The sequence below is a fragment of the Panthera uncia genome, chromosome A2, assembly GCF_023721935.1.
Source record: "Panthera uncia isolate 11264 chromosome A2, Puncia_PCG_1.0, whole genome shotgun sequence".
Classification (NCBI taxonomy): Eukaryota; Metazoa; Chordata; class Mammalia; order Carnivora; family Felidae; genus Panthera; species Panthera uncia.
Genome location: NC_064816.1, coordinates 149,804,901 through 149,829,382, shown reverse-complemented (window position 1 = coordinate 149,829,382; position 24,482 = coordinate 149,804,901). Strand labels below are relative to the sequence as shown.

At 46.8% G+C, this 24,482-nt stretch overlaps 1 protein-coding gene across 1 annotated transcript in view; it reads right to left on the bottom strand.

The window, feature by feature from the left end:
• Positions 1 to 21,668, bottom strand: part of TMEM178B (transmembrane protein 178B) — a 122,064-nt gene extending 100,396 nt beyond the window's left edge. The window contains exon 1 of the mRNA XM_049641959.1: positions 21,082 to 21,668. Coding sequence (XP_049497916.1) covers positions 21,082 to 21,463 — 382 coding nt within the window. The 5' untranslated portion in view covers positions 21,464 to 21,668. The remainder of the gene's footprint in view (positions 1 to 21,081) is intronic.
• Positions 21,669 to 24,482: the final 2,814 nt, after the last annotated feature.

Here is a 24,482-nt window from a genome sequence, read left to right as displayed (position 1 = left end):
GGGGCACTAAGGTATCTACTCCTGAAATCATTGTTGCACTATATGCTAATTTGGATATAAATTTTTAAAAATAATAATAAAATTAAAAGTAAAGTAAAAAAAGAAGATTAGCACTTTCTTTTGAAAGAACAAGGAAAAGGGCAATAGTCTCCATTTGGTTCCACTATTTACTAGTCAAGCAACAGACGATAAACATTTTTAAGTCTCTGGCACCTTGTGTAAAATGGAAATGATCATACCTACCCTGTATGCCCCACATACTGGCGAGGTGGCTCAGGGTTTAATTGGTGAAAAAAGGTACTGATGAAAAGATGTGACTGAGAGAATAAGCAGCTACTAAAAGAAAAAGAGGGGCGCCTGGGTGGCTCAGTCGGTTAAGTGTCCGACTTCGGCTCAGGTCATGATCTCGCGGTCCGTGAGTTCGAGCCCCGCGTCGGGCTCTGTGCTGACAGCTCAGAGCCTGGAGCCTGTTTCGGATTCTGTGTCTCCCTCTCTCTGACCCTCCCCGTTCATGCTCTGTCTCTCTCTGTCTCAAAAATAAATAAACATTAAAAAAAAAATTTTTTTTTAAAAAAAGAGCAAGTAGGTGACAGAAGATTAGGCAGGAGAGCAGCCTACTGAATAAACCCATTACTGCAATAGTTGGGGTGGGGGTGGGGGGGACAGGGGGAAGTGCCAATAACCCAACAGGGAAAAAAACGCAAGCTAAAAATTTTCCAAGCACTTGAAAAAGTAAAATTGGTCGTGACATGCACCCCGAAAGACACTTCATGGAAGTTCAGAACCTACACGCTTACAGATGGAATCAAACATACTCCCAGCCACAAACCAGAAGGGTAAAAAAAAAGCCAAAAGTTACGTGCAATTATAGGTAGCAATGAATGCCATTTCTCACATGGTTTCCAAATTAGGACCTAGCTTCCCCCTATTTCTGAGTAGGAGGCAAAGGTGAAATTATACACCACCTGCTCCACTAGCTTGCACCTGTTACTCTTTGTCTAGAACTTACGGTTTTTCTTGGAATTTTGAATCCTTATCATCTCCAAGGAAGAAATCAAATGCGAATGACATCCACACCTTCTCAAAAAACATGCAGACAAGTGATTGCCTATCAATGTGACTCATAATTTTTGCACCATATCCAGACTTTTGTTCCCCAAGAATGGAAGATTTTGTGACTTTAATTCCTACATCAATCATAGAAAATATTTGTTGCCAAGAGATTACCGGAAATTTGTGGACTTTGTTTTCCATGGACAAAGAAGACTAATTCTGCACCATCATAGGTCTTCAGTCATTTAATCAGTGGCTCTGAAATGTAGACACAGTGCAGCATTTTTAGGATGACAAGGCAAGAATGTGACTGTCCAGCCTGAAAATAAAGCATCTTTATCTCACAAATGCCCTGAATGTCATCAGAGCCAAAGCACCCTAAGATTCTCATAAAAGTAACGCTATTTAACGGAAAATTGCAGAAACTATTGGCTAGAGGGTCCTACAGCACCTAGTAAGAGAAGCTTAAGGATGAGCTGTCCTCTCTTTAAAAAATGAAATCTTTGGGGCACCTGGGTGGCTCCGTCAGTTAACCTTCCAACTTCAGCTCAGGTCATGATCTCAAGGTTCGTAGGTTCAAGCCCGGCATCCGGCTCTGTGCTGACAGCTCAGAGCCTGGAGCCTGCTTTGGATTCTGTGTCTCCCTCTCTCTCTGCCCCTCCCCCGCTTGCGCTCTATCTCTCACTCTCTCAAAAATGAATAAACTTTTTAAAACAAATGAAATCTTTTAAAACTTTACAGAGCACCGTACTTCAAGACACAACACATCACATTCCAACTAACGCCCGAGAGCAAGATGTCTCTGAAAGTCTAACCAATCACCAGCCACCTAGTACCTGGAACAGTTAGGCTACTCTGACCAAGTCCTTTTTATAAAGCAGAAAGCAAAGACAACATGCATAATCAGAATGGACTTCACTCTCCAATCCTACTTTCTTCTGAGAAGCTCCCATTAAATGCTCAATGACAGTAAGAGGCTGACATGCTATAGAAACACTCTCTCAAGAAGCTTAAAGGTCTTAGCTCAAATTATTCCACAGGCTTGTAGTGGGAGCAAGATGACATATAACTTGCATCAAGAAAAATAGTCTTGGGGCATCTGGGTGGCTCAGTCAGTTAAGCATCTGACTTCAGCTCAGGTCATGATCTCATGGTTCATGAGTTCGAGCCCTGAGTCGGGCTCTGTGTTGACAGCTCAGAGCCTGGAACCTGCTTCGGATTTTCTGTCTCCCTGTGTCTCTGACCCTCCCCATTCACACTATTTTCTTTTTAAAAAGAAAAATGGTCTTGTGCATGAAACTAATATTACACTATATGTTAACTAACTGGAATTTAAATTAAAACTTTTTAAAAAGAAGAAAAAAAATATATATATATAACAAAAATCTTTTCTTGCCTGGTTTCCAGATTTGGGTGATGGACTTAGGAAGTTGGCCTTTTTTTTCCCCTAAATATTTATTGATTTGGGGGAGAGTGCAAGTGGGGGAGGGGCAGAGAGCGGGGGTGGGGGGTGGGACAGAGAATCTAAAGCAGGCTATGCACTGACAGGCTGACAGCAGAGAGCCCAATGTGGGGCTTGAACTCACAAACCATGAGATCATGACCTGCGCTGAAGTTGGACACTCAACCAACTGAGCCACTGAGGTGCCCCAGGAAGTTGGCCGTTAAAAAAACCTTGGGGGCACCCGGGTGGCTCAGTCAGTTAAGCGTCCGACCTCAGCTCAGGTCATAATTTCACAGTTCATGGGTTCGAGCCCCGTATAGGGCTCTGTGCTGACAGCTCAGAGCCTGGAGCCTGCTTCAGATTCTGTCTCCCTCTCTCTCTGCCCATCCCCTGCTTGCTGACTCACTCTCTCTCTCTCTCTCTCAAAATAAATAAACATTAAAAAAATTTTAATAAATAAAAAAATAAAAAATATAAAAACCTTATGTTACTTTTTCCTTAGATAAAGAAATTAAGGGGCGCCTGGGTGGCGCAGTTGGTTAAGCGTCCGACTTCAGCCAGGTCACGATCTCGCGGTCCGTGAGTTCGAGCCCCGCGTCAGGCTCTGGGCTGATGGCTCGGAGCCTGGAGCCTGTTTCCGATTCTGTGTCTCCCTCTCTCTCTGCCCCTCCCCCATTCATGCTCTGTCTCTCTCTGTCCCCAAAATAAATAAAAAACGTTGAAAAACAAAAAAAAATTTAAAAAAAAAAAATTAAATAATGCCCCCTCCAAAAAAAAAAAAAAAAAAGAAAAAAAAATTGTCTTGAATTTTTACATCCTGCCTCACCCAAAATATGTGTTTCTTCCAGGGCCACAAATTTTCCTTCTACCCTTTCCTCTCCACCTTCTTTTCTGCCTCAACCTTCTTCAGCAAGTGCTCCAGCAATCATTTTTTTCTGCACCATCAGTTTTGTCCCTGTCTACTGGATCATTCCCAACAGCCTACAATTATGCTATTACTTCTCAAAAAAAAAAAAAAAAAAAAAGTTTTAAGTCTCTCTTAATCTAACTTTCTCAGTCCACCTACCATATTTTTTCTCCTTGCTTTTACCCCAAAAATCCTTTAGAGAGCTGTCAAAACTCATTGTTTCCAATTCCCTCCCTCCTTCCATTCACTCCTGAGCCCCCCACTGAAATCCATGACCTCCACATTGTGGAGTTCAAGTCTCAGCCTCATCTTACTTGACCCACTGGCAGCTTGGCACACAACTGATCACTTCCACCCCCTCAGCACAGTGGCTTTCCTTGGGTCCGGGACACCACGCTTTCCTAGTTTTTGTCTCACTACCCTAGCTATTTCTTCTCGGTCGGTTTTGCTAAGCTTCCTCATCTCCCTGAGCTCTGTAAAGTCAGTGTGCCCCACAACTTAATCCTTGGACCTGTTTCTTCTCTACTTGCAGTCGCTCTCCAGGCGATCTCATTCAGTCTCATGACTTTAAATGCTAGGAGCTGATGAACTCCCAAATTTACATCCCAAGGGAGACTTCTTCCCCGAGCCCAGGCCAAGATATCCAGCTAACTGTTGACATGTCCACCTGAGCACTTGAAAGGCGTCGCACAGGTTCTCCTATCCAAAATGGTGGATTCCCAAATCAGGATCCTCCTACAGTCCTATCCATTAGATTTAAATGGCAACACAGTCCACCAGCTCCTCGGGTGAAAATCCTCGGGGCCATCTTTGACTTCTCCTTTTCTCCCCCACCCTGCATCTAATCCATCGGCCCGTCCTGGCACTTTGCCATTCAAAATACATTCAATCTCTTCCCCCTATTGCTCTGGTTCCAGCCACCACCTCTGTTGGCTGCTCCCCCTGTTTATGTATACATGCCCCACTGTAATCTATTATTAGCTCAACAACCCAAGTGATCTTTTAAACCATAAATCGAATCATGCCACCCCTCTTCTCAGAACCTTTCGATGGCTGCCCATCCCACTCCTTCCTATGACCTTCAAACCCTATGTGAGGTAGCTCTTCACTTCTCTAACATCATATCCTACTATAAGCCCCTTCTTTGCTCCCACCCTCAGCCATTCTGCCATCCTCACTGTGTCTCCAACATCGGGACCACTGGCCTTACTATTCCCTCTTTCTGAAATCTTCCTACTTCGAACATCCCCAGAGCTAGTTCTCTCGTGTACACCAGCTCTTTACTCAAAAGCCAGCTTCTCACCAGGGGCCTCCCTGGCCATGCTATCTACAATTTCAACCCTGCCGCCTCACGTTTCCTGTCCCTTTCCATGCCTTGTTTTTTCTCCTTAGCACTAATCACTGTCTAATATACCACATATTTACTTATTTACTTTTTAATTGGCTCATCGGGATATAAACCCCATGTAGGCAGGGAGTCTGCACATTTGGTGAATTACTGTTCCGTAAGCCACCAATACAAATCCTGACATGTAAGTATCACCAAATATTTGTTGAATAAATGAATATATAATCTGTGTAACTTACTCCTGCATCATGAAGGAGAAGCACAGAGTGGAAATTGTTAGCGCACTGGAAAACGTCACCATCCTCTCCGATCCCCCGTCCCTAGGAAGGCACCCGTAAATAAGTACACTCAGCTCTGTGTATCCACAGGTCAAGAACCTTAGGTAAGGAGCTTTGTGCCGCCTTGTGTACATTTCTACACACTCCAAGCCCACCCGATCATGTTGTGTGTAGGGCCTCTACCTTTCCCAACCCCTCACTGATGCTGTACCCAAGCCCAGCCGTCTCTTAAAAACCCGTGTTGAGGTTACAAGAAGATTTTTTTTTTTAATTAATAAGACAACCAAGAGCAACCACAATCAAGTAGTGTTGGAGGCCAACGGAATTGATTCTGTATCTCTCCATGTGGGAATTCTTCCATTAAAACAAGTGAGTTTATTTTCACTTCGGCTATAACAGTGGACACAAAACCTCCTGGAATGTATGGTCAGCATGCTAAAAAGTCTTTATGAGAGGACTCATCACCTTGAGAGTGACCATTTTTTTCTTCTAAATAATCAGGATCTCAATACAGGGATATCATTGTTGTAGTTCCTAAATGCACTTCACTACCTGGAGACAATCTATCTTCTGTGAAGAAGCCATTATGGCCTCTGATGCATCTCCCTTTTTACAGCTTATTGATCTACAAGCGCCCAGCCAGCCACCACACCACTACGGATATGTGTAATAAAAGCTGACACAGGCATGCTGCTGGCATAGGAACATAAAAGTCCTTCTTTGAAATGTTAACAACTCTGCGGACCCAAAGAGATGAAATGCCACCGTCCCAGTTTGAAATAAACCTCTAGGTTCCTATACGTTTTAAAATAAACATACAAGGCAAAAGACAGTTTTCTAGGGTAAGGGTTACCCACCATTTTATGAGACTCGCATCACCATGCAGCTCACCCATACTTCTTTAAATCATTTTTTACAATTAAGCCAGCTCTTCAAAACACAAGTTTCGTTGGAATTCCTACTCCATGGTTACTACTGAAAATACAATCTACATTTTTTTCTTAACCTGAGCACTTTCTCCGGATTGGGCAGAAGGTGCTGGAAATCACTTTTCCAACTGAAACCCTGTACAGATTTAACTCCTATAAATCCAGGAGTTAGAGTGTCATATAAAATGTTGCTTTGACATGAATCATTTATTTAACCTAGTTTAGAGCACCAAGCAAAGGGGCTGGATCTATATTTAGCTGCTGAGAGCAAAAGAATTATTCTACTTATCTGAACGACCTAGCAATGGGCTCTGCCCTTAGCAGACTACAGGCCAGAAAAGTCCTTAAAACCTTCACCGTAAAATGACTCAGCCAGAACAACGGTCACTGTCATTTTGGGAGTATCGCCTTCCCTATGAGACGCTGAGAAGTAAACATCTCTCTCACCCACTGTTGACTGAGCACTTCGGGGGTCTTCGCAAGCAAAGATGTGTCGGTTGGCCCCCATGTCTTCCTGTCCCCAAATCTCCCACCGTGTCTCCCCGTCCCCAAATCCCCCTATGGGGATGATGTTTTCTGTGAGCAGCATTGCTCACCAACAACAATGGCATCGGGCATGCCAGATACTGAAGATGCAATACTTACCATGTCTTCCTAGCATCACTGACCCACTCCTGCTCAAAGTCATAAACAGTGAACTGAGGTATGAACCAGAGCAGAGATGGTCACAGAAGGCACAGCCTCTGTTTCCAGGTCGTCATCTGACCGAAATCAATATTAAAGGAGAGGTGAGGACACTGCCCTAAATAGGTGGTTGAGAGGGAGGCTTCCCCGAGGTAGCCTGAAGACACTCCTGGTGATAAATATTGTGAAACCTGGAAAAAGATCCTGAGGCAATGGCCACACCTGCCAGACCCAGAGGTGAATTTGGAAATCCTTCCTTGCATGATAGGAACAAGAAATGGAGGTACTTAACTTAACCCCCTACTTTGCCTATTCTCTTTAGGGTAGGAGGGCCAGCCTCGAAAAGGCCTAAAGAGGAGAAAAAGTGGGCACAATGAAGAGGTCAAATCCAAAAAAAACTGAATTGTCGCCACTTGAAAGTCTCCTCTTGTGAGTCAGAAATATGGGTGCTTTAAGAAAATACAAACCTTCACCAAGGAAATAAATTGAAGTTTATCATATGCATTACAGAACAATTCACAGCAGGCTTCCTTTTAATAGTGAGTCTCCCTAGTCCAATGAAATTATGGCTCTTTGTTAAATAAGATTTCCAGATCGACTGCATTAACTGAGATAAACCTTCATTCATTCAACAAGTAGGTATTAAATACCTATTATGGCCCATGCATTATGCAAAATGCTGCGGATAAAAAGATGAATACGAAATAGTGCAAAAACAGTCTCAAAAAGGACGGAAACATAGGGGGAAATAAAATGTCACTGGTGGCAGGAAGCAAGCGTTTGGCGTGTGACAGGGTGAGAACACCAAGCAAGAAGAGGACAGGAGAGGGCCTTAAGCTGATTGCTAAAAGGTAAGCATGTGTTGACCAGGCAGACTTGGGGGGTGGGGTGAGCAGGGACAGGGACTTCCAGGCAAAGGAAAAAGCTTCATAAGCAAAAGTTCCCAAGGCAGAAAACAGTTCAACTTGTTCGGGGGCAGGGGAGTCCATCAGGGCTGGACGAGAGCATGCTGGAGGCAGAAAGGCACGCCAAAAGACCAGATGCCCAGGTGGGGGTTGGGGAGGTATGTTGCCAGACCTGGGGGGCCCATGGGCCAAGGTGAAGATTACGGACCTTATCCTGACTGATACGCTGTGGGGAGCCACTGAGTTGAGCAAGTGATAACATGATTAGATTTCCATGTAGGAAAAATCACTCTGATTAGAAAGCAGTGAGGACAGATGAGATAGAGAGCAGGAAGCCAGAGGGCACTGCAAGAGCACAGGGAGCGGGCACCTAACCACAGCAGCAATGCTGGAACAGAATGGGGGGACAAGCACGAACATATCAGCAGAAGCGACTCGTTCACCGCGTGGATGAGCAGGGCAGGAGAGAAGAGAGCCCTAAGGATGATCCTTAAGTTTCCGGTTTAGGCAACTAGAGAGGTGGGATATCAAGATGGAGGAAAATGGGGAGAGAAAGGACTTCGGGGCACGGGAAGAGAAAACAGGTTCTTCGGGACCCATGGGATATCCAAGCGGAGATATCCCACAGGATATCCCACAGGAGCTGTTTGGATGTTAGGTCTGAGTGACAGATTCCCAGTGCGACAAGTCATGAGCTACAAGGGCCGCAAAGAGCCAGAGGCGTGAAAGAGAATACTCCAGGAGAATGGAATGTTGGAGAACCCCACACAGGCTGAGAAAGAAGAGCCAGCAAAGAAGAGGGAATAAGAACAGAGGTAGAGGGGCACCTGGCTGGCTCAATCGGAAGAGCCTGCGACTCTTGATCTCCAAGTTGTGCGTTCAAGCCCCATGTCAGGTGTAGAGATTACAAAAAACTAAATAAATAAAATTTTTAAAAAAGAAGAAGGAGGAGGAGGAGGAGGAGGACAGGAGTAGAAGCAGATCCAAGAGGGAATGTTGCCTCCAAAGCCAGAAGAGATGAAGTGTTGAAAAAGAAGGAGCAGTCCCAGCCGCCGGGGACTGGAAAAGAAACCTAGCGGCAGGGACCCAAAAGTGCCCTGAAGACGCATGAGGAAGAGAGGCAGGCCAGGCCAGGAGAGGGGCCACGCCTGAAAAAAACTAGGGCTGAGCAAGACTGCCTCCGGTTTCCTTTGTGCGAACACACGTAGCGAGGAGAGACAGGAAAAGATGAGGCCAGCTTTTCCCAGAGAGAGAGAGGTCATTCACCTGAGGAAGTATGGGCACTGCCACCTGTGGATACACGTCCCGGATACGGCAGCTCCTGGGCATCTCGTCAACCCTGTGGCTACCAAAACATAGACACGGCAGTCACTCTGCTTCAATACCCCTGAAACCTCACAAGACACTAGGGACTTCGGGCCCTAGGGACATTCCCTAGGGACACTCCCTAGGGACTTCGGGCCCAGCTTTGGTGTTTCGGGCCCAGCATTATCAGGTGAATATGGAGCCCCCGCTATCGTTGTGATAGGTCTTTTCTGCTCCAGCTGTAGTTTGTCTGAACACAGTGGACACGAATCATTGTCATAACAGAGGGACCCTTGGCTACGGTCACCCTCATAATTTTAGGGATGAAGAAGCTAAACCGTGTTCATCAGTAACATAAAGTTTTACCGACTATTCTCTACTTGGTTTCCAGAGTGATAAGAAAACTTCTGAGGGGGCGCCTGGGTGGCTCAGTCAGCTAAGCGACCAACGTCGGCTTGGGTCGCGATCTCGGGGTCTTTGAGCCTTCCCAGGGGTGGGCACTCAGCCTCTGGCTCATCCCACACTCCCTGTCTCGGTGCCTTCTCTATTCACAGTTCTATGTCTGATCAAGTCAATTGGAGGATTAGTTTCAGTTTACCTTTCTGACCCTTAAAACTCTTGGTTTTCCTCCACAAGCTGCAGGAAACTTACAAAGGGGGGAGTGACTTGTACATTACTCTTTGTCTCAGAAACAAATCTTTTTTTAAAACTTTTATCTTGAGAGAGAGAGAGAGAGAGAGAGAGAGCGAGCCCAAGGCGGGGGAGGGGAGGGGCAGAAGGAGAGAGAATCTTAAGCAGGATCCACACTCAGCACAGAGCCATTGCAAGGCTCGATCCCACAATCAAGAGTCCGACACGTAACTGACTGAGCCACCCAGGTGTCCCAGAAACAAATCATTTTAAAGCCTCAACTTCCTCTTCTCACACCACATCAAGAGTGAGTAAAACATAATTTTATTTGTTCTCAGCCCTTCCCATGAGCTACTTTCAGTGAAAACTGTTGGTTAGGAGTTACCTGATTCTCCTCTAAATGCTGCTGCTACTAGTCACAAAAGTCAGTCACAGATCACCTCAGAAACAAAGTTTTCCATTAATTTTCCTTAAAGAACCTGCCTCCTAAACACTGAACAACACAGTTAAAATAAAATAAAATGTTAACTTTATTGTCAGGATCATAGAAACTTTCCAAATAGCCTGCTTGTGTGCATTCCCCATTTGCCTCAGTTTAAGAAATAAAATAGCAGACATGATTTTAAAGCAACTTCCCAATTCCATTTGTTTCTCTGTCTTAAGAAAGGTAATCAGGGGATGGGGCACGTGGGTGGCTCAGTCGGTTGAGCAACTGACTTTGGCTCAGGTCATGATCTCACAGCTCGTGAGTTTGAGCCCCGCGTCGGGCTCTGTGCTGACAGCTCAGAGCCTGGAGCCTGCTTTGGATTCTGTGTCTCCCTCTCTCTCTCCCCCTAACCCACTTGCATTCTGTCTCTGTCTCTCTTGAAAATAAATAAACATTAAAAAAAATTTTTTAAATAAAGGTTATCAGGGGCACCTGGGTGGTTCAGTCGGTTAAACATCCAACTCGATTTCAGCTCAGGTCATGATCTCAGGTTTGTGAGTTCCAGCCCCCCGTTGGGCTCTGTGCTGACAGCATGGAGCCTGCTTGGGATTCTCTCTCTCTCCCTCTCTCTCTGCCCCTCCCCTGCTCACACTCAGTCTCTCCATCTCTCTCTCCCTCAAAAATAAATAAATAAACATTTAAAAAAAAGAATGGTAAACATCATCTTTCATTCTGGGTTTATCAGTCCCATGCATACTTGCAAATACAACACAAATAATGTCTTCCATAAACAATACCTAATGTTATTTGATCTGTGTCTAACTTCATATAAGTGGCAACATACTCCACATTTCATTCTGTATCCTGCTTTTTTCACTCAAATTTTGTTTACTCGCTTGGAAATATATAAATGTAGTATATTTATTTTAAATATATGGCAACTGGGGCGCCTGGGTGGCGTAGTCGGTTAATCGTCCGACTTCAGCCAGGTCACGATCTCGCGGTCCGTGAGTTCGAGCCCCGCGTCAGGCTCTGGGCTGATGGCTCGGAGCCTGGAGCCTGTTTCCGATTCTGTGTCTCCCTCTCTCTCTGCCCCTCCCCCGTTCATGCTCTGTCTCTCTCTGTCCCAAAAATAAATAAAAAACGTTGAAAAAAAAATTTAAATATATGGCAATAGCTTCCATTGTATGACTCTACACCATACCTCATCATCTGTTCTCCTATTCATGGGCACGTAAGTTTTTCTGTCTGGCTTATTTCTGTTGCTGTTCCAAGCGGTGGCGCCATACATTCTAGGACATGTGTCCATGCATGTGAATATAGCAGGAGCACAAGTATACGTGTCTTCAGCCTCCGGAGATAGATTCCAGCTGCACTCCAGTGTGGTGTCGGCAGACACACAGCAGTATACGAGCGCAGAGCTTCTTGAGGGTAAAAACAACCCCATCCCATCCAGCTCTGTGAAACACTCCAGGGCTTTGGGGAATAGGAGTGGTGTTTGCCTAAATAGAACCGCTGTTATAAAGATTAAGAGAAATTCAGGCCAAAATTGAAAGGGAGACGCTCTAGAGCAAATAAAGTGTCCAACGGAGTGAGGTTCAGAATATAGAACAGCAAGGCATTTTAAAACGCAGGAAATGATATAAATTTATGAAGATGACCTAATATAAAGCAAATTGCCTTTTCTTGGCAAAATACTTCGACGCCAAAAAAAAAAAAATCAATTGAAATAATTCAGATACTGCAGTCTCCCATAAAACAGCAAATCTGTCAAACTTCCTTGAACGACAATAGCAGCTTCCACTCAGCATAAACATCACCTGTAGACAATTCCTGGTGACTCCCGGAGCAGGCCTTAAAACACCATCTCTGTGTATACAAATTTATAAAAAATAAACTTTTTTCATCTTTGAATCACCTGTTCGTTGCCTGACTTAAATTTATACGTGCCGTTATCAAACACTGCTGAATAAGGGCGCCTGGGTGGCTCAGTTGGTTAAGCGTCCGACTTCAGCTCAGGTCACGATCTCGCGGTCTGTGAGTTCGAGCCCCACGTCGGGCTCTGGGCTGATGGCTCAGAGCCTGGAGCCTGCTTCGGATTCTGTGTCTCCCTCTCTCTCTGCCCCTCCCCCGTTCATGCGCTCGCTCTCTCTCTCTCTCTCTCTGTCTCAAAAATAAATAAACGTCAAAAAAAAATTTTTTAATAAAAAATAAAAAAATAAACACTGCTGAATAAATCACCTCTGGTATGATTTATAAAATCTGGTAGCAATGGCTGCCTCTTGGGAGAAGGGCTGGGGGGTCTGAGGGACAAGGGTAGGTGGAAGGCAGACTAGACAAGTCTTGTCAAAATTGTCAAGCCTTGTCAAGACTTGTCAAAATTAATTAGTAATTTTTAAATTACTAATAAGGCTAAGACTTCACCTGATCCGTCCACAAATAATGACTGTAAGAACATTCCTTCGTCTGCAAAGCCCCCCTTACCTGCTCCAAAATTCAAGTACCACTCAGGCCCCTGACATGTAAATAAATGTCTCCTAGAAGCAACCTTAGGGCTTATATTTATTAGTCTCCTTGCACACTTCCTCCTTTTGTTTGTTCTTTGAGGACAGGAACCATGGATTTCTCTCAGGATCCACCAAGTTATGTGTCTGACATAGTTGGAGCTCAAAAGACTAAAGGCAGGAAGAGCTCTTCATTTTACAATAATTTTTAAATGACCCAAGAGATGTATTTGTTACTTTTATTCGTTTTATATCTTGATGCTCTTTAAAAGTATTGTTTTTATTTTTTTTTGAGTTTTATTTATCTTTGAGAGAGAGAGAGAGAGAGAGAGAGCGCGCGCACAAAAGCAGGGGAGGGGCAGAGAGAGAGAGAGAGGGAGACACAGAATCCCAAGCGGGCCCCAGGCTCCGAGCTGTCAGCACAGAGCCCGATGCAGGGCTTGAACTCACAGACTGCGAGATCATGACCTGAGCCAAAGTGGGATGCTTAACCGACTGAGCCACCTAGCCACGCCCTAAAAGTATTGTTTTTAAAAAGCAAGCCAAAAAAGATATGATTCTCAAAACTGTTTAGAATATATATATTTTACACTGATATATGTATATATATACATATATATATATCGTATGTGTATATACACGATATATATATATATATATATATATATATATATGATTCTCAAAACTGTTTAAATGTAAGACCTATGTGGGCAGGCATTTTGTCTGTTTTATTAACATCTGCATCCTAAGCATTCCAGTGCCTAGCACATGTAGGTGCTCAATCAGTGTGTTGAAAGAATGAAGATCTTTGGCTATAAAGTATCCTACACACTGACCAGTAATACAGTTCCTTTCTCTATTAAGTTTTACCATTTCTTTTCATTAATTAATTTATATATTTTAATTACGGTAAAACACACGCAACACAAAACTGATCATCTCAGCCAGTTTTAAGTGTATGCAGTTCGGTGGCCTTAAGTGTATTCACGTTGTTGGGCAGCCATCCCCACTTTTCTCCATGAACTGTCTCAGTGTTTAACTCCAATCTGCAACAAGACATTTCAAATCATTCCAAAGAGAAGCAGCGAAGTTGTGTTACATGATTGTGTGCGGGTATGAAATTAGCTGCTTTGTTTCTCACCTCTTCCTTCCACACTTCTAGCACCCTGGGATGCTCCCTTCAGAAGTGGGCTCTTTTAGGACACCTGGGTGGCTCAGTTGCTTAAGCGACCAACTCCTGGTTTCAGCTCAGGTGATGATCTCACTCTTTCATGAGTTCAAACGCCACCCCCCCCACCAACTCCCTGTCCTGTGGGGCTCCGTACTGACAGGGTGGAGTCTGCTTGGGACTCTCTCTCTATCTCTCTCTCTCTCTCTCTCTCTCTCTGTCCCTCCTCCACTTGCACTGTCTCTGTTTCTCTCAAAATAAATACATTTAAAAAAAAAGAAGTGGCCCCTTTCTCTCTCCTTTCTCCCCTCCTTTCCCTTCTCTCCGGGTTCACCTTTTCTCAACCATCTATCTATTATCTACACTCTATCACCTAAACTTAACTTTCTCATCAAACGTTAGAGTGTGAAAGGTCTTGAAGTTTATATAATCCAAACTCACTATTTTACATTTGACAAAACAATGTCCTTTGGGAAAAAAAGTATGCATTTTCTCAGAAACAGCAGATGTCCAATCCAGATGTTCAAATCAATTTTCTGTCCACTCATCCCCCAGGTCACCCGCTCCCTCCTCTTTCTGCGTATTGTTTGGAGTACATAGTTATAAAAGTATCTGCATCTGAATACATATTTGTGACTTCACTCTCCTTCATTCCTAGATGTTTATGTGCCTGCACGTGAAGGGTCAGACTAGCCCACAGTGGGTTCAGAATTCTGCCTGAAGGCCTAGGACCACCTAGTAATAGCAGAGAGGGAAAAAATATTTGTAACCGACAACCCCAAGTGGAATATACAGAATCGATCTTGTAATTGATCCTTACCAACCCTACAGTACAAGAAGAAATAAGCTGACCTTCTGGAAAAGAAACATGGCTCTTGGCTTTGTTGACTCAATAAAAAGAACTCACTCCCCCGACCCGAGTCTCCTGACCAGTTGACTCCTGATCCGGTTGACACAGATGTGGTCTTCTGAGGAAGAGCCTGATCCAGCCACACATGACAATGAATTTGGGAAACCGTGAGCTAGAGTGTAAGTTCCCTCAGGTCAGGCACCATGTGATGCCTCTTCGTTTTGCCCCCCAGCACCTAGCGGAGCGCTTGGTACACAGCAGGTGTGCAAAACACATCACACCGACCCTCTCTCTCTTCCCATCCGTGCACCTGCCCACTGAGTCACAGGGCTCCTAAATGTTACCTCTCACTGGTTCATTGTATTTCAGAGTGAAGAGGGAGGATGATGTGACCGCACTTACTTGCGCATTTGGCCACACACAAAATGTGTATGCATGGGGCACACACTATATATAAAGGCCGCGGGTGTTTATATGTGTTTCCTTGTGAGCCGGTAAAGCCTCCCTATATCTCAAAACCAAAACTAATGGAACTGTGAATTTTTCACTTACTTGCCCAGCTTCCCCTTTATGCTTCCTTTTCTTTTTAAGTTTGTTTATTTATTTTGAGAGAGAGAGAGAGAGAGAGAGAGAGAGAGAGAGAGAGAGAGAATCCCAAGCAGGCTCACTGTGAGCACAGAGCCTGATGCAAGGCTTGAGCCCACGAACGGTGATATCATGACCTGAGCCAAAACCAAGAGTCAGACGCTTAGCCAACTGAGCCACCCAGGTGTACCCTTCTTCTTTATGCTTCCTAAAAGCAAAGACCCTTCATACTCTTCACTACTTCACATTATATTATATACTGATTAGTTCATTAGGGATCATTGTTATTCTAATTGGCATGTTTTTAAGGTAGTGCCTTTTTTTTTTTGTTTTTGGTAGGAAGCTCTATACCCAACATGGGGCTTGAACTCACAACCCTGAGGTTAAGAGTTGCACACTCTGCTGAGACAGCCAGGCACCCCTTGTTTTTATTCCACATGTATTTATTTATTGTCTGTCTCTCCCCACTGGAATGTAAGCTTATCCATGATGCCCCGCCCCTAGGTCCTCAGTTAATATTTGCGGAATGAATGAGGGTGGCCATAACCTCAGCATCCACCACAGTGAGCAAAATAAATACTTGAAAATCATGTATCCGGCACCTGGGTGGCTCAGTCGGTTAAACGTCTGACTTCCACTCAGGTCATGAACTCATAGCTCATGGGTTCGAGCCCCACCTCAGTCTCTGTGCTGACATCTCGGAGCCTGGAGCCTCCTTCCGATTATGTGTCTCCCTCTCCTGCTCGCAGTCTCTCTCTCAGAAATAAATAAACATAATTTTTTTTTTAAATCACGTACCAAAGTGTGGAAGGGCTTCTGTCGGTGGGTTTCAAAGCAAAGTGTGTGAACTACTTTAACATGACCTTCCCCTGCAGGCCTAAGCGGGAGTTCTCAAGCAGGTCTCCCCATGGTGACATTCTACAATTGCTTCTCATTTCTTTTCCAGTTTGAGGAATCAATACCCCAGCCTCTTCTCCACCCTACACCCCCCACCCAGCAGACCCTATGGTGACAAGAGAGGGCAGTGCATGAGTCACCAAACCTGGAGCCAGAATTCGAATCTTGGCACCTTCGCTTCCTTATCATGAGACTTGGCAAGTTAATGGACATTTATATGCCTCAGTTTCCTCAACTGTAGCGCAGGGATGAAAAAAATAATAATGCCCACCTCGAGCGTTATTATGAAGAATAAATTAGCAAGTATACGGAAAACTCTTAGAGGAGTACCTGGCATCATGTTTGACAATTATTATTATTAACCCTTTCCATCCAGACAACAAGGCAAGTTTCTCTGAATGGAGTGGAGAGAGGGCAAGGAGAGAATAGAGAAGCATGTGAGAATTCTGATGGAATTTTAATGGAATCTTAAAGATGGGAAGTTAATAAAACATAGACTTGGTATAATTGACCATGAACTCAAACCTTCTGCCCAAAACATTCAAGTAGCAAAGTTTCTTCAAGTGTAGAATAATATACTTAAATTTGAGGTCAAGTTATCATGTTTAATTAATTTAATTCCTCATCTGAAACCAAGTACATGCTTGCTCTTTTGAGGCGCTGGGTTCCACGCAGCTCTGTCCAATGGAGCCTTCTGGGATGACAGGAATGTTCTCTAACCTGCACTGTCCAATATGACAGCCACGAGCCACACACGGCTCTTGAGCCCTTGAATGTGGCCAACGTGACTAAGGAAATGAATTTTTAATTTCATTTTATATTGGTTAGTTTAAATTTAAGGAGCCACCTGTGGTTAGCAGCTACCCTACTGGGCGTTACAGCTACCAGGGACGTGAGTATACAGGCTCCTTGACTTGGCCCTTCCTGGCTCTCCAGCTCCACTCCCTGCCCCTCTCACTCACTCCAGCAATCACCACTCACGAGGCCAAGCTGCTGTTTCACAGCTCCGTGGCTATGCAGATGGCTCTCTTGGCCTGAAATGCCCTTCCTCACCATCCACCTCCAAGTTCATGAAAATTGTGTTCCGATCTCATTTCCTCCAGGCAACTTTCCCCACCCCACCCCTCCCGGCTTACCCCCATCCCCCTGCCCCACTGCCAACACCATCCATCACTGCCTGCTCGGTGCTTCTCCGCATCTGTAGCTGCTGCTCTGTCGTTGTCATTTATCCCCTGTGACGCTAACAGCCTATGGGAATTTTAAGGCCCAGGTATCATCCATCACTTCATTCCAGGGATGTGTGTCCATCACATAATACATGTGCAGTAAATATTTGCTGAGCACATTATTAATTTGTGAATATGTGCAGTGTTTTGTTCAAATAAGCCTCAATACAGAGACAACCAGTCTATGATCATATAGATCAAATTCTACTAGAAGGCCTATTTTCAAATAATAAAAAAAGTTCTCAGAGTCTCAGGTGAAGGTCTACTTATTTTAAGCCATATCAATATAACATGCCAGTAGAAATCAAAGAATGTAAATGTTCCCTGGAACAAAATCCTACCTGTAGCTATTCCTCCTAAGGGTCTGGAAGTCTCTTGGATTTCAGAAACTGATCCTGTCATTGATCTGTCCCCCGTGCTTGCAGTGACTTACTAGGGAGACGTTGACATGGTTGAAAAGCAAGACAAGAGGACTTGATTATGGTCACAGTCGTATGGGGATTCAAGGGTGATCTATCCTTGCTGCACCCTCTACCCAATCCCACCTCCAAGAAGGAAGTCATTAAAATCTCATCTAATGTGAAAAATAATGATTGTGGGTGATAAATGTCTGTTCAGTGACATCGGCTGTCCAAAAAAGTACTGTTTCCCTTATTCCGTAGCAAAACTTTTTTGCTCAAAAAAACCTTCCCTGTTAAATTATTCAGCATCTGTTGCAATATTAACCTACCCTGAGAGCCATGCTGGCTCATTTTTTTTTCATCACAATTTTCTGACTAATCCTTTATTTGGATTCCCACACAAGTGTTCCTACAATTAGAATAAGCTCTTGATGGATACGTTTCTGGGAACCTAATTTGTATGAGATATTTCCCAAGTACCAAGCATCTGGTGAATGTATTTTACAAATTATATCTTTCCTGCCCTTCAGGAACTTAACAGTTCAATAAGACGAACGAATAAATATACCGTGACCAAAAATGCATATTTGTTATTGGTACACACATGGCAACAGGGCATCGAAGAAATGGATTTCAGAAAGAACATGAATCTAAAGGACTTTGTCTTCGAATCAGATATAGATTTGACTTTTGTCTTCTTATTAATTATGCGGTTTGGTTGTGTTTTAAAATGCACAGACGGCAACTTTCTAATGTAATGAACATTGATTTAACAAATGACTGAGTTATGTGGAGCTGTATGATCTTTTAGATAGATCTCTAATTTTCCCCTAATATTGACAGATTTTACACAGTCTTTTTCTCTGGTGTCCCTTCCCCCTTGCCCAACACATATCTCCCAGCATTTTAATCTGAGATGTTCCCCCAAAAGACAAAGGCCTACCATATCTTTTGAGGCTGCTAATGAATACTGTGAGATAAATATCTTTCCCTAAGATGCCTGCCCTAAATTTAAATAGAGGAATATCAATTTCTGGGTGTGTGTGTGTGTTTTTTTTTACTTCCTTCTAAAATCTGCCGATCTAGAAAGAGCACGGATTAAGTCTAGAAATTATGTTCTATGTTATCGGAGTTGCTTGTGAATTCTACTAACAGAAGATACCCTTATTTCCAAAATGTGTCTATTGTTGCTTAGAAAAGGAAGATCTAGCTCTCAAATATTATGCTCCGAGGTTAAAAATGAAGATAGTGACCTTAAGTCTCTCAAGATTTGTAAGGCTGGCATGCCATCTATCTCAATAATACCTAACAAGAATGTCAAATGGACAGAAACGGCCATGGTAAGCGGGTGCTTGCAGCTGACATTGATTGCTGTATTTTGGGTGATGGGGAACAGCATCTCCATTAGTCCAAGTGAAATACAATGCCTGCCAACTCTAGGTATCAGTGTATTCAATCCCCCTGCTGTGCCGTGTCCATTTTCTGTTGCTGCAATTAAAAATCAGTCGATACAAAGTCAAAATGTTGTACACTCTTCCCCTATCCCTTTCCCTGTCACTGTGTTTCCAGCTTCACCGGAAGAACATGTCACTATGGTAACCAATCTCTCTGGTGCACAGACCAAGTTAACCTTTCTAGCCGGATTGCCAGGCAAAGCAACATGGAATCAAAGCCCTCTATAGAACCACCAGAAGATACGGACTCCATCCCCCTTTTTCTAAGTGGCGTTAACCAATACCAGACAGAAGGATACCCATCTTGTTGCAAGAGACATTTAAGAAAGGAAATTCAAGAATGTCCCTCAGCAAGCCCTACCACTGCTTATCAGGCATTATTATTAACATGAATTCTCCCTCCTGTTTCAGCCAACTTCCTACCGTCTCAATTTTGATGAAAGTGGAAAACAACGAACAAAGTAACACTTCACAAATCTGAGAGCCTGCAAACTGTTACGAAGTCACCCATTGTCAAAAACGAGTCTGGTTTCTCTTGTTTTCCTACTTTTAAATCCAAGCCAAGTTACTCTCTTCTGGAATTCTCTAATATTCTGTACATCGTTACAAAGTTGTAGAGCTCCGAATGGGTCCACCTGCTTCATATAGGAGACTAACCACGAAGCAGTTGTGATGTTTGTAATATTAAGACACTGAAAACTGGATCGGCTAAAATCCCTAGTCATCCTACAGAAACTACAAAATAAACATTCAGATGGATTCTCTTTCTGGACTTTTCTAAATCTGACTTGCCACCTAGATCATACCCACTGCTTGTCATTCTTCAACAATTGGCTTTTTCCAAATTACCACTTTTTTCTGATCAATTTCAATATTTTTATAAATCAAAGAACATCAGCTCTCACAAATAATATTTTAAAACAGAAGCAAACCTGTGTTATAATATTAAGAGACACAAAGAACTGTTTTCTATCTTTGACTCAAAGACTTTGCAGGTAACAACATCATTTTCACCTTGGCATCAGCATTTAATAGTTGAAGAGAATGAAACACGGCGGGGGGGGGGATGGGGGGGAGGGAGGGGGGGAGAACAACACTCATAAAATCACACCACATCTTCCAGAATGCAACTACCATAGGAGAGAACGTATTCTCTTCTTCAGAGCAATATTAATAATACATCCAAACAACTGTTCAGTGGACTAATAGAACAGGGTGGTCCCCAAAGTATAAATCACACAAGATTTACAAATTGCATGAGATGAACAGACTTTTAAAAATGTATGTGATCATACGAAAGAATGAAAGAAATTTTTATCATTAGTAAATATGGTCTGTTTTGTGTTTTGGAGTACTTTAGGTATTTTTGATATAAATCTTCTGAAAATGGTAAATTTTTTTCTCTAAAGTGAGGAACTACTTTTTATGTGTTTATTAGGCCCTGTTAAAATTCAAAGCACACAAGTCACTTTTGTCAACCATTTCCCCAAAAGGAGAAACCAAGAATCTGGTCAACAGGCCTGGAGCTACAATGGGGAAGGGGCTGTGATTTATCCATGTTTTTATGACCGACCAATGCCTGCACCACGCCGGGTATAGACTGGCACTTAGCAAACGTTTGTGGCGTGAATATGGCCTTCTCAGTGAGATGTTTCTCCTGAATCGGTTCAACATCTAAAACAAAGATTAAAACTAGGAGGCTGTCTGCCGGACACATCATTCTCAAAGGGGCTTCCTCTGCAAAGAACACAACGCGACAGATTCCCTCCCTTTTCAGAGACTGATGAAGCATTATCCTGGATAAAAACCCTGGACCACGATATTCCACGGGAATCCCATCACACAAACGCAAGACAAGAGGCCGGGCAGAGAGAGGTAAGCCTCCATTACCGGCTATCGGGAGGCAAGTTCTGGCCGCTCCGAGGCTCAGCAGGGCCTGGACAACCTGACCTCCCGTTCGCAGGAGGCCGGAGAGACCGTGGCCAGGCGAAGGGAGCAGAGGGCTGCCGGGCGAAGGGAGGAGAGGGCTGCCGGGCCTAGAGGCGCCGGGCTCTCCGCAGCGCCACGCCTCGCGCCTCGCGCTTACCTTTCCGAATGAGGGCTGCGATCTCGGGGTCGAAGCCCTGCCGGTGGCATTTCCTCCAGAGGCCCATGTTGGTGGAGTTGTACTGCCGGCTGCACTCGTCAACCGGGCTCATGGCGAAGAGCTGCCTGCGATTCCGGGCCCGGAGGAGTTTGCCCTCCCAGCGGTCCAGGCGGGAGCGGCTCGCCCGGAGCGGCAAGTTGTTGTTGTTGTTGTAAATGAAGCCGGGGTCGACCCGGCGGGTGTTGAAGGCCTTGCACCTGTCCCTGTGCTTCCTGGCGTCCGTCTCGTACCAGTGGTCCGAGCAGATGGCCACGGCCAGCATGCCGAGGGCGCAGAGCGCTAGCGAGAGGCCCGTGTAGAGCAGTAACCTTCCGGCAGCCATGCCTCCGCTTGGCGGCTACACCATGGGCATGATCCGCCGCAGCCTCGCCTTCCCTCCGCGCGCCGGGAACAAAGCGGCGGGCGGGCGGCCGAGCCAAGGGGGAGGGGGGACCGGAGGGGGACTCGCGCGGCGGCGCCCCCTCGCCCCCGCCTGCCGGTGCGCGGCCCAGGGACTGCGGGGATGGGGGCGGACAGCCTAAAAAGTTCTGATCCGGGGAGGCTCCGGCTGGCTTCTGGGCATCCTCCGGGGGGGCAGGTGCAGCCTCCGGCGGCGGCGAGCGGACAAGACCGCCTCCTGCCCCCTCCCTGCCCAGCAGGAAGCTACTGCCCCGAACCGGCCGCGTCGGCACACAGCCGGACTTCAGGCGCCGCTGCCCTCGGGCCAGAAACTAAACACCCAGTGCCCTCGGCTGCAGTGAGACTGTTGGGCTTTCTTTGTGCAGGGTGGCGACGGGACCCGCTCGCCTGGCCTTTTCTTGGGGTGAGGGGGTGGGGGCTATCACGAGTTGCTGCGCGACGACAGAAGGAACTCCAGCACCCGCGACGAGACCGGCCAACGAAGGAAAACCTCCAGATGCCAGGGCCGGCTGCCCTGAGTCCCGCCTGGGTCTCCCACTCAGCGACTGTCCCCCTTCCGATCTGCAAACCAAGAAATGTTCTTCCTCTCTGGGTCGGCTCTTTGGAAAAGCTCCGTCCTCTGGTCACCAGTAGGTCCTTTGCTGTCTGGCCAGCGCGCTGTGCTCAGAGGCGGGCTTCCCGTGGGCGCACGGTCGCGGCCAACCTTCCCGCGCGAGCTCCCGGGTGTTCTGCTTCTGGCCTCGCCATTCAGGAGGCCCCTCGGGCCGACGGCGCGGTCACCCGGACGGCGTAACCGGACGAGCCTCGGCCCGCGGTTAGGGGTGAATGGGCGGCAGCCGGCGGGCTCGAGAGACAGGATGCGCCGAGGAGGATGCACCCGGCAGAGCGCACGGCGCGGCGCGCGCGGAGCTCGGCGCGCGGTGCCTTCAACACCATGGACAGGTCGCGCGATCGGGGCTCACCACCAGCCCCGCAGCCAGCCCCGGGGGCGTCATGCCGGTCTCCCCAGCGCAGTCTCCTTCCTGAGTATCCACCGGAGAGGTTCCAGACCCGCCTCTCCCGCGATGCCTCTGCCTCACTTCATCTGGCTCCCAAGTAGCCCCAGGAACCTGCTGCTCAGGTGCAAAGAAAATGCTGCAGGCACCGAGGAAAACAGCGGTCCCGGCCCTTCAAAACAATCCGCCCCCTTCTCCCGCCACAGCCCGGCACTGGAGCTGTCTGCTCTGCCCAACTGGGGTCAGCCGCTCTCAGACTGCACCATTTTCTTCGCAGCCCACCCAGGAGCCGAGGCGCCGGCTCACTTGGCGGCGCGCGGAGAATCCCGTCCGGGCCTCGGCGTCCCGCGATCAGGCTCCCAGCGCGCGGCGGCCGCCGAGGTGAATGGGGCGAGGGTGGGGGAGGGAGGCTGGGGCGCTGGGCTTCCCCTCCCTGCCTCCTCCTCTAGCCGCGGCGGCTCCGGGGCCTCGCGGGCTCGGCGGGTGGTGGGGAGCCAGAGCCCAGGCTGCGCCCGGGGTGCTCGGGAAATCGCATCGCCCGGGTGCGGGCGCCGGAGGAAGCCGCTGCCGCGCTCGCTCGCTCGGGCGCCGGGCGCTGCAGCTTTGGCTAAAACCCACAGACGAGAACACGGAGCGCGCAGCCAAAAGCTAGTGATGTCATCCGTGCAACGTGAGCCTCATCTCTTATTTTTCTAGCATCCTTAAAGATAAACTGCACCATTTCCCAGGCACGAGATGTCTAAGCCTGAGTCTCTGACCAGGCAAGTCAATGGTGTCCGGATAGGTATGTGCCCAACCATATCCATATTTATGCACATATACATACATGTGGCATGTAGCATGTTTCCGTGCATTATTATAAATTTAGGGATGTTGCCTCCTTCTCCTGTTTATCTCGTTTTGGTGGTGGAAAATTCCCTCACATCGACCCCAGTTCTTTAAAGACTGCTTATTGCGGAGTCGGCGTTCAGAGGGGCTGAGGAAGTTCCTGCGTCCCCAGTTTTGTCGCTGGAATCTAGGATCACATCAGATCTTTGTTTTCCCCAGAAAGCCACAGGCGCTACCTTGCTAGCTCCAGCCGTTCCCCCACCCCCACCCCCCCGGGGCCGGGCGCGTCGCTGGGGTTGCCACGGCCAACCCCAGTCTAGCCCCACGCCAGCGCCAGACCCCCCGACACACACCCACCTCTACCTGCCACCACCTCCCTCCCCAGCAGGAAAGAAAAAAAGGAAACTGACTGATCCTTTCAGGACCAGAGGAAGAGAATTTTAATGGGTGGGGGGAGGGGGCGGATGCTTAATAGATATTTTGAAAACGCTGGGGGGCTCGCTTTGAGGAGGGGAGGTGCGGTTAAAAGAAACCTCGGTGCGGGTCTGTCCTCATCTGGGTGGCTGCTGGATTTAGGCTTAGCGGGGGCGCTGGGAAGCAGTGCGGGACCCCAGACCGTGGGCGGGTGGGCCCCAAGGGAGCCCCAGTTCATCCCAGAAACGCCCGCCACCCCCACCGCCGGGCTCACGTGAGACCGCGCCGCAAAGGCTGGGAGCCTCCCTCCCAGGTTGAAAGCCTGGTTTTTTCTTTGCAATGCTCGCCCCTCGTTTTCACCCTTACTCCAAAGCTGGGGGCCCGCACCGCGGGGTAAAGAGCTGCCCTGCGGGGGGGGAAAAGTGTCCGGCACCCTGCTTTGCACAACGCGGCCTGCGAGCCAGAAAGAGCCCACCTCCACCATATTCTTTTTGTCTTTTTTCATCCTCCCTGCAGTTTGAAAATCGGGAACGAGGCGTTTCAGTGCCATCTAGTGGGGGAGGGGCGTGCCTCGCCTTCGGTCCCTGGATGCGGCAATGGGTTTTGCTGAAAGGGACAGCAGAGCCTGAGGATGTCCGCCGGGTTCTAGGGGGCCCGGCTGGCCGAGGGGCTATCAGGCACGTGCCGTTGGCCGCCTCCCGGTCC